Here is a 10,760-nt window from a genome sequence, read left to right as displayed (position 1 = left end):
GGCCCGCAGCAGAGCGCGGGGCTGCGGGGCTGGGGCTGTGCTCCCCGGGGGGATGCCCGGCGTCTCCTTCGAGCCCTTCCCCGGACAGCGCGGAGGGAAGCGTCTGAGTGCGGGACCGGGTGGTTACACACGTGAACCTCTCGGTGTGCAATACATAGAAAGCGGCCGAAGCCCCGCTGCAGCTGAAGGTTGCGAGTGCGAGGCCGGGCCGCCGAGTGGGAGCCGGCCACCTCCAGGCGCTGCCCCTTTCCTAAGGGAATTCACATGGGGGTGAGGGGGTCACATCATTGCTCACCCGTTGACTCTTTGCACTGGCAGCTCCGCGGCTGAAGGGGAGCAGGAAAATGTTGCCCGATTGGGTGAGCAAAGCAGGTGTCACCACTGTCCCCGCTGCCCTCCAGGCCACACTACTAGATGACCAAAGTCGTGGGGGATTGGGGATAGCATCAGGTTCAGGCTTCCCTCCTCTGGGGGCGAGTTGCAGGGGGAGAAGAAGGAATCTGCCCAGTGGCCGCTGCCCCCTCCTCGGCCCTGGCGCCTCTCAGATTCAATCTCAGCCCGAGCAGGGCTGCAGCGGGCACCAGTGGGTAATGCAAACCCTCTGCAGATAGACTAAAAGGGCTCCTATTCCACGTCCTCGGCCCCCTCCTTTTCCTTGCGCATGCCGGATGCAAATAGATGTAAGGTAATGCGAGAAAAAGTGGCAGAGCTGCAGAGCCTGACTGCGGGATGCATACATCCTCCGGCCCCGGCTGTGAACCTGCCCGTGTCAGCCGCTTCCCGGCGCCCTCTCCCAGCGCAGGCGGCTCTCGGCGCTGGGCTGGGGAGCCTGAAGCGCCTGGCTGCGCGCCCGCGGAGCTAGCTCGGGACGCGGCAGCAGCGAGAAGCGCTCCTGGCCCGGCCGCCGCGAGCCAGGCGCCGGGTGCTCCTTCGGGCCGCCGGCTCTGCCGGCTTCTCTGGGCTGCAGCCTGCATCGGAGGGCAGTAGTGCTCTCGCCGCGTGGGCACCTGGACCAGCAATAACCTGCGTTTCCCAGGTTCGGAAGTGAGGAGCGGCTCTCACAGGACGGATTTTTCCAGCATGGAATAAGTCCAGTTTAGGAGACAGGCAAAAGTCAGCAGGTGTCCACGAGGGATGGGGCATCATTGGAACGGCATTATAGTCCTGTACGTGTGCACACACACCGATACTACATAGAAACCAGTATATACTAAAATGCATCAAATGCATTGCATTTTCCCGTATCAGCTCATCTATCATGTTATAGTGTATTGCATTGCATTTTACCGCATAATCATATCATATCATATCATACCATATCATAACATATGAAATGTTATAGTGTATCGCATTTTGTCATCTTATCTCATCTGTCATGTTATAGTGTACTGCATTGCGTTTTATCATATCATATCATATGTCATGTTATAGTGCATTGCATTTTATCATCTCATCTGCATGTTATAGCATACTGCACTGCGTTTTATCATATATCATATCAGATGTCATGTTATAGAGTATTGCATTTTATCATCTCATCTCATTTGTCATGTTATAGTGTACTGCATTGCATTTTATCATGTCATATCATGTATCATGTTATAGTGTATTGCATTTTATCACATATTATATGATATATATATAATATGATATGATGTGATCTATTATATCGTGTCATATCATATCATATCGTTATGGCATTGTGTATTATGAGGTACACGTGCATGAAATGTTTAGGCGATCTGTATGCTGTATTCGGTAAGGTGTAAATACGATACAGGTCATCGTATGCTCCGTATCCGGTGCCCTGCCGGTGGGTCGGAGGTATGGTGTAGATGTGATTACTGGAGGGAAGCTGCTCGGCATGCAGATCTGCGGGCCGTGGGGTAGCCCCGTGCTGTAGCTGATGGCACTGCCGACCATTGAGCCACGGGGATCTCGAGTCCCCTGGTGGGGAGAAGAGCACCTCCCGCACCCGGCCTGGGCTGGGAGCTCCCGGCTGCGCCCGCGGTGGCCCTTTGGGCCGAGCCTGCTGTTCCTCTGTACACCCGCCACCGGAGGTCCCATGGGAGAGTCCTCCCCTAAGAGGCTTGCGACACAGGTGCTGGCCCTTGGGCCGGCTCACAGGACTCCCCTCTCTGACCAGCAGCCCTGGGGACCCGCCCAGGCAGTCCGCTGCCTCTCTCCGGCCGTGACCCCCGCGAGGCAGGGCCCCCAGCCCCCGCGTGGCGCCGAGCTCCGTGCGTGGCCAAGGCCGGGAAGGCTCCCGGTGCGGAGCCCACCAGCGCCGCTCGCCGCGCTGCACCGACCCAGCCGGCTCCGGAGGCGAGCGCCGCGGTGCCTGGGGCTCCTCCCGGCGAGGGAGAACCTTTGGTGGGACCCTCCCCCCGCAACGTACTGAGGTTTACATTTTTCACGGCCGGACAGGCGAGGCTATAAAAGGCGTGTTTGTTTTTCCTGGCTGTTTCAGATATGTATTTCCTGGAGGGCTCCGCCGTCTAATGGGGTGGGTCAGCAGGAGCACACGTGCGATCTCCCGCTTCCCAACCACATGCCGCTCCCCTCGGGAGCACTGCCCGGCCACGGACATTGTACCTGCCCGCCGGCACGCGGGGGCTTTGCAGCACTCCCTCCCTGCTGCCCACCGGGGCATAAAAAGCCTTTCTCGGAAAAGCTCCGCCGGGGTCCTCTTTCCTTCGGTTGCTTGGGAGGTTTTATTGGATTTTTTTTAAAACCAAGTCTTCCTGTCTGCAAAACCTAAAGTTCGAGGAGAAGCCCGAAGGGGTATTAACACGCTGTCTTCAAGGGCGCTCAGATCAGACCTGCCCCTAAACTTGACAACTCCTCTTCCTTGCTGGTGGAGCAGCTCCGTACCAACCTGGCATGCGATGCCACCCTAAAAGGCGGGTTTTGTGTTCAGGTGTTGGATGAAAAACACTCTCCTTCTCAGGGAAGGAAAACCTCCCGCTGGCTTCGATGGAAAAGAGATGGACACGCGCCCCCTCTCTCCCTCTACCCACCTCTTCCCCCCTCCTGGGTATCGAGAAGGAAAGAATCCAGCCCCTCTGTAGAGATCGTTAATAGAGAAATCCTTCGTGATCGCCGCACGTGTTTCCAGATACAAATATTTTTCAAGTTACATAGCTACGCTTCTGCAGACAAAACCCCACACCTTCTCCCTGTATGTTAAAGTACTGAAAGTTCCCTTCGGTCTGTTTTTCTTGGCTGTCTGAGCATAGCAGCATTTTGATTCACTAAAGTTACATGGTTCTTCAGCTTGGGGTAGAAGCCAAACCCCCCCCCCCCATTGAATGCCCCTAAATTACTGGCCATATTCAAGCTCTGTTCTAGTCAAGGCAAGAGACCGATGTTGTATGCCAAGCTAGGTTTGCTCCTCCTGAAGATGCCAATATGTATGTGTTTCTGCGCGTCCCTACAGAAGCGGATATTTTATCCCGCCTTCCTCCGCTGACATTTCTAGCCGTCTTTAAGCATTTTTCACTCGAGCTCTTTAGCATTCCTTATTACGGGCAGATTACGGCTTCATTTTCTAACAAAGCTGCTAGGCAAAGAATGAAGCCGCATCTGAGATATCCCTTAGGAAATATCCCAAGCAGGAGGCTTCTCGCAGCTATATTACATCTCTCATGCAGATTAAGTTGAATTCATGTGAAATGGCTTAATTTACGCACAGGAAAACGCCTCTCTGCTCAATCGTCCTTCATTCCGTGCCCAAAAAACTTTACCTTTTCCCCAGGGCGAAGAAACTGCGGAGCGTTTGGCATTAGCAACAGAAAGAGGTGCCTTCTTGGCACACTAGGGCAGCAGGCAGTGCGGGGCCTTGCCCTACGGGCCCGAGCAAAGAGGACGGGATCGGGCCCCTCGGGGAGCCCCCCCAAATGCATCGATCGCCTGGGTTTGCTGCACGGGATCACTGAGAAGCAGTTTCCTGGTCTCCCGAGTGCAATTTGCCATGTCAAGTCTATATAAATAAGGGGACTTTGGCAGTGTCTGGGGCAATGGGCTCCGACACAACGCTCACAGGCGAGCTGGGGGAGAGTAGGAAAGAGGTTTTCACAGCCGACAGAGCAGGACAGAGCGAGTATCCAAACCCGGGCTTTTCACTTAAAAATGAAATGCATATGAAGAAGCGGTCTAAGTGGAGCGGGGTGTATTCCGTGGGCCCCACACACCGGACGAATTGTTTAGCATGGTAACATTTGCGACCCAAGGCACACAACCTTTGCCGCGCCGTGCAGTGACCCTGCCATTGCCCCGGCGGGCGCTGCACGCTGGTGCGGAGCTCGCCCCGTGCCCCTACGCCCAGGTGATGCAGGCAGGAGCCGGGAGGGGGCAGCTGGAGTTTCCTGCTCCAGCACTGCCAGTCTGGCCAAGTGCCCACGCGGGCTATCCGAGGCCCCCTCCTGCTTAGTGCCACCTCAAGAGCAAGCTCCGCAGGGGCTTAAGGCCTTTCTTGGTGGCTTCCCCGTATTCCCTGGCCCCTGCCAACAGTCGCAGGGCAGTGCCCCACGCAGGGCCGCCCCCGGCTGGCACCCTCTGGGGTGGGCATGGGTCACCCCCCGGGGGGGGGGAGCGTCTTTGGGGCAGGAGCCGCTCCCCCCTGTTCTTTCCCAAGCGAAACCAGCCAGCCAGCACTTCTGAGTCGAGCTATGCCCCGCGTAGCACACAGCTACTGAATCATAACTAATCTGTTTAAAAACCCGGATTAGTCACGTCACTTTCTGCATATTCATCTATTGCAAAACTTCCGAGTGTGTGCGTGTGTGCAGAAAAGCTAAGGATTGGGGCTCATTTAGAAAACGCAGTTGCTGAGGGCAAGTGCAGGCTGATGAAACGAGTCTTAACACGCAAGGGGTTTTTCAGGCTGCATCCTACACAGCCAGCAGCCGGGGCTGAGGCGGAGTGTGTGTCCTTAATCCCAGTCTGACCTCCGCCGGTTTTTGCAGGGCGCCCTGGCGGGTTTTAACTCGATTGAATTGAATGGACTGGCCCCCTCCCCCCGTCTTTTTTTTTCCACCCATATGATCCTCTCTGCCACTTACAGAAGTTTTCATCGCCCCTGGGCTTCAAAGGGTCTTTCTCGCCCTATTAGCTATTCATTTTCTTTCCCCCGATCAAATTTTGCCTCCTCTGTGCAATATGACCTTGTATTAACCACCTCAACCCCATCCTGTTTTCATACTGGCTCTCCTCTTGGCTCTAGTCTTTCTTCCCGAACCTTATTTTTCTACAGCGGACAAGTGCTGTGTCTCCAAACTGTATTGTCATTATTCCAGTCGTTTAAAAAAAACCGTTCGTCCCAAACCAGCTTCTAAAATGCAATTGAATTAATTAGTTAATTATTTCCAATATATTTCACATGCCGTTTTAGGGCCAAAAAAAAGTGTCTTCTGCAAAGCATGACAGTGTGTAATTGAGATTACGAGTTGCGCGCAAGCAGTTCAGATTTAAGTTACACGCCGGACTGTATCCAATGGTACTCAGACGCTAGCACACATATATTCAAGAGATGTTTGATTGCCAGATAAGCCTTGCTTATGAATTCACCTGGTTTCTGAATTCGTCGCCTAGTATTGGATGCGAACAGAAAGAGCAGGGATTTGGAGAAAAGGGAGAGTGGAGATTAGCAAAGGTATCTAGGCTCAAGAGCGCGGGGAGCCCCGTCTCCCTTGTAATATTAAAAGACTTTGTTTACTTTTAGGATCCAAAACATACACCAGTAATGAGACTCAGGGTAATGGAGAAGGGGCTCTTTAGGGACTCATCCGACACCCACTGCAATCAATAAAACGGCTCCTGGCACAGAATCACAGGGCGGGGAGGGTCATCTAGTCCAGCCCCCGCAAGTCGGCTAGAAATAGGCTGGTAGAGAGACCCCCACAAAGCACAATGCCTTAGTTTCACCCTGGCTGGTGTGAAAATCGCCTATTATACAGGCAACAACTCCCGCTGAAGCCAGTTGATTGAAATTTCAGCCTGCGCTTGAAACCTGGGACACGCACAGATTTCCTCGCCACTTCCAGCCGCAGAATATTGCTGGTTTGTTTTTCCCAACTCAAGAGAAACGCGGTTTAGCAGCAATCAAAAAAAGAAAAGGAAAAGAAACGAGCGATATTTCGGGACCTTTCCTTTTTAATGACATTCGTATTAAAATAAAAAACCAAAACAAAACAACCCCCCCGAAAGAAACAACGAAAGTCGCAGAGACTTGGTGGGCGTCGTGCAGCAGCCCAGAGGTGACATTCTGCGGCGAGTCAGATGATTACCACGGCCACTTCTGGCCTGCAAACGCGGGTATGTCAGTGCCACCGCTCGCAGTTAAGTGAGACGTAAACAGTGCAGCTGACTCCTAATCCCACCCTGCCCTTAAACAGATCCCGGCGTGACAGCGACGTGGGAATCTCGTGGTATCGGTGTAACAGACACTGGGAGCCAAGAACAGGGCTTTGCGGGCAGGGGAGGGGGTCACGGGCAGGAGGCTGAACCTGCACCTCCAGGGCCCCGATGTCCCTCGTGCCCGCGTCTCTGGGGAGGCCGGGAATGGGGACCGGGAGCCGGGTCGCTGCCGCGGGTCAGTGCGGACGCCCCCATCTGTCTGCGCGGGCACCAGAGGTGCTTCGGGTCCCCCTCGCGCCTTCCACCCAGCTGCCAGGCCCTGGGGACGGAGGGGGGCGCATCCCGGGGGCTGCGGGCTCCGCAGCCACCCTTCCGCCCTGCTGCGGGGCTGGCTCAGGGGCAGGTGCCGCCGGCCCCGGGCCCACGGCGCTGGGCTCCTGCACTCGGGGCAAACCCCTGCAGGCGACGGCTCCAGGGCCCCTCGCCTCCTCCCGCCGTCCCACCTGGCCCCAGCGGGCTGAGAAATGTGGCTGGGTCCTGGCGCAGGGACTGGCAATAGTCTCCCCAGAACTAAGCGGAGGGGAACAAGCGCACACATGCACAAGTACACGTACAGACACACGCACCCACACTTACACATGCGCACGCACGCACACATACACGTATACATACAAACACACACACATACAAACACACATGCGCACTTACATACACATGCGTGCATACAAGCGCACACGCAGACTTACACACACACCCCTACACATACAAACGCACGCACACTTGCACACACATGCACACAGACTCATACAAACACACGCACGCACTTACACATGCACACACACATACAAACACACACACTTACATATATACACACGCACGCACACAAGTGTAGGCCGAGCCCCTTTGCCACGTGCGGGTCTAAACCGCGGGTGCCCATTGCCTCGGCGGCCCCGCCTGGCATCTCCCGCGTGGCTCGGCCCTACTGCATGTCACACCATGTCTCTTGCTGAAAAGAAGCCGGTCCCGGGCAGCCCCCAGCCCAGCCCCCTGTAGGGGAGAGCTCGGCTTGGGCCTGGAGAGCGGAGCCCGTGGGATCTCCGCGCCCACGTGGCTGCCCCTGGCTTTTTTAGCAGCCGCAGGGAAAGCACCCTCCCGCTCTCCCTCCCCCGCCCCCCATATGGAGGCGAAGCAAGCACTGCGGGCCGGCTTCCATTTCTAAATTTTATTATAAAATAAAAGCAGAAATATTTTCCAAAGAATGTATTCACATAATATAAACAATAAACAAAACTAAAGTCGAGTGACTCGCGGCGGATACTGTCGGGCAGGGCTAAGAATGAGCAGCACGGGGTTCATTTTATTCTTACGTTTCTCCTTCCTCTTCTTCTCGAGGGCCCGGCCCTGCCCCCGGGAGGGGTCGGTGGGAGAGCCGGAGCAGGGGCAGGCTCGGGTTCCTCTATTCCACCCAACACATGGCGAAAGCACCGGAGAGGGACAAGGCGAAAGAAGCCGGCTCTCTGCACAGCGTCAGCTACAAGGAGGTTACAGAGTCTGCCTAGCGCGCGTTTCTGCTATAACTTGACTACAAACGTTTGGACTCGCGGTTGCAATGGTGCATCGTACACCTGCCACGGGGGGATAGCTACACGAGGGGACCAGGAGCCAGGTGTGTCTTCCAAGAGGCATGTCGATAGCAGCCTCCGCTCCCGCTCCCCTCCCCCGCACAAATACAATGTGCCTTTTCACACACACAGACCAGACCGATCGTAGAAAAATCATAGATCGATCAATTCAAAGACCAAGAGATTTGCGAAGTTCAGGCTGCTGGAGGGAGGGAATATATATATATATATATATATATATATATCGAAAGAGAGCTGCTATCCAGAACCGTCCTAGTCTGCTGTCCCGATCACAGGTCCTAGCAAATAGTCTTTTTGCTTCGCGCCAGCTTTGCACAACCCTTAAGACTTTGTCACCACATCACCGCATGCCGTCTAAGCACGGGACCTTCCAGGCAGTCCCAGCAGCCAGCCCTGCTCCGAAGGGGCATGGGCAGACTCATTCAGGGGCCCCCGTCCCCATCGCTTGCAAAGTTGCAGACAAGATTTGCTTTTTTTTTTTTTTTTTTTTTGCTTTTTTGTTTGGAAAGGGCGAGGGGGAAATATGGAGGGAAGGAGGAAGGGGAGGGGGGGAGCGCGTCCATAGCTTTAGGAACCGAGGTCCACCAAGTTAGACGACATGGGGTTGAGAATGGAGTCCTGCAAGTTGTGGTGGTGCATAGGGTCCGCAGTGGGCACCGGGATGGCGCTAGGCCCTTGGGGGTGCCCCAAGCCGTGCAGCGGCTGCAGGCCCGGGTTGGAATTGAGCAGCAAGGCTGGGCTGGAAGAAGTGTGGTCAGGGGTCCCTGACGGCGTCTTCTCGTCTTCCGAGCTGCCCAAAACTGTCTTATTGCCGTTCATGGAGGCCGAGAGCGGGTTGTGGCTGTTGGAGTTGGAATTCTCGTTGTTTTCCCTAGAGGAAAAACAAAAAAAACAAAAAAAGGGGGGGAGGGAGATCATAGTGTAGACACCGCCCGACGGAGCTGGGCAGGCAGCTGCGCCGGCTGCCGGATGCTGGCTCGCTGGGAGGACAACTGCAGGGGAACTGAAAAACAGTAGGTCTGCAAACTGTGCAGACCTCCGAGGCCTCTTCATCTGGCACAAAGGTCCAAGGTCTGCAGAGCTTGTAAACAGAGCTTTCCACTAGCCCGGGAGAAAGTGTCCCCTTGCCAACAGCGCATTTTCTGCTCTCCCTTCATCTACGACAAAGCGCTCGGATAACACGGGGGGGGGGGCGGGGGGGTGGAAGAAGGGGCATTTGTTATTTGAAAATCACGGCCGGGGATAGTGCTTATCCCAGCAGAAGGAGTTCAGCCTGGAAAGGCAAAACCAATCCGCACAGTTTTCGATCACTCTGCGGGGCAGATCAGCTTCAAACAGCCAGATCATCATCGCTAAAGGGACCCGACGACGACCCGATTCCTTCTTTCTTTTGATTGATTTATCTTTTTTTGTGTTTTGTTTTTTTTCCGCCTCCCTCCCCCTTCTCCTCCACGAACTTCAAACCGACAGTCTATCCCGACAGGCACAAGAAGACGAGCAAACGCAAAACGGGACAGCTGCTTGCCTAAGTCCTGCCGGGAAACGACCCTCAAACCGACTCAGGCTGCTTGATTCCTTCTGCCGGCTCAAAATGACATTAATGAGAGGCAGTGGCTGGTTGCTTTTGAATCGCGAATGTTACCCCTTCTTGTAAATAAATATCCCTGACAATCAACAGTAGCATCTCAGCGAAAGACCCCCACCCCACCCCACCCCAGCCTGGCTGTGCCTTCCCAGGGGAAATAAAATATAGATGAGGCACATGGGTGTGTGTGATTTCTCACGACCTCGGCTTATTAGGGATCGCCACACTGACTGACATAACAGAGGCATCAGAGAGATAGGGACCTGCCTAAACCATCACCCCCGTGGCAAAGGTGAGCCGAGAGGAATTGGTGACCCTGGCCTTCGTCAGAAATGATCAGGCAGCAAGCTGAGTCCCAGGCGAAACAGTCCTGCCTGGGCGCTGCCCCGCTTGCCTGAGACAGCCTAGTATTTCCACGTGAGCTCTCGAGGGCTATGGCACCTATAGGGGCCACCTGCACACTATAGGGACCAGGCCCTGTGGGCCTTCCTCGCCAGGGGTGCCCGATCTCCCCCGGGCTGCAGGATGCTGCCAGGCTGGAGGCCCCGAGGAACCAGAGGAGAGCTGTGCTGGCAGAAGTTTCTCTCCCGTCGCAAGGCCGGCTTGCAGACGCCCCGGCTTGGCTCGGGGTGTTTCTCAATGTCAGAAAACCTTATTTGTCTCAGGAGACCTTTAAACCTGGATTCCGCAGAAAAGAGGGGAATCCACGTCACCTTCATTTCCTTTGGAGATCTGAAGGTGAGTCCCTGCTATCAGCAATAAAAGGAGATCTGACATCTCGTAAAACCAACACTTTGCAGGGATCGGAGAGAACATTCAAGCACCAGCCCTGCTTATGGAAACGTATGGAGCAAAGCTGCCCGGGCTCCTATGGGTTGTCACAGCTGGGCGTAAATCTAATCAGCTGAACGTGGTGCTTACCATTTCCAAAACACATTGGACATGGGCTCTGGAAATGCAGCCCCCACCCCCAGCCCGGCGGGGACAGACCTGCGGTAGATCGCGGCACGCGTCTCCAGCCCCAAGGAGCCCGTCCGTCTGGACCGGCTCATTCCCTCCGCTCCCCTTTGCCACGAGCGGCCCTGCCTGGGGATTTAGGATCCCGCCTTTTGCTCCCCTCACTTTTCTTTAGTGCACCGGAACTCCCTGAAGGGGGGGGGGGGGGGGGGGGGGGT

General features: G+C 55.2%; 1 protein-coding gene across 3 annotated transcripts in view; it reads right to left on the bottom strand.

Moving 5' to 3' along the window:
- Positions 1-8,491: 8,491 nt before the first annotated feature.
- The window catches only part of SIX2 (SIX homeobox 2), a 4,619-nt gene continuing 2,350 nt past the window's right edge, over positions 8,492-10,760 (bottom strand). For all 3 annotated transcript variants that reach the window (XM_019516332.1, XM_019516333.1, XM_019516334.1), the window contains exon 2: positions 8,492-8,871. In XM_019516332.1, the coding sequence (XP_019371877.1) occupies positions 8,568-8,871 (304 nt within the window). In that variant the 3' untranslated portion in view covers positions 8,492-8,567. The remainder of the gene's footprint in view (positions 8,872-10,760) is intronic.

This window comes from Gavialis gangeticus, unplaced genomic scaffold (genome assembly GCF_001723915.1).
Source record: "Gavialis gangeticus isolate Ggan-Ray unplaced genomic scaffold, GavGan_comp1, whole genome shotgun sequence".
NCBI classification, from domain to species: Eukaryota; Metazoa; Chordata; order Crocodylia; family Gavialidae; genus Gavialis; species Gavialis gangeticus.
Note: the sequence above shows the minus strand (reverse complement) of the source record. Positions and strands in the feature narration are given on the sequence as shown.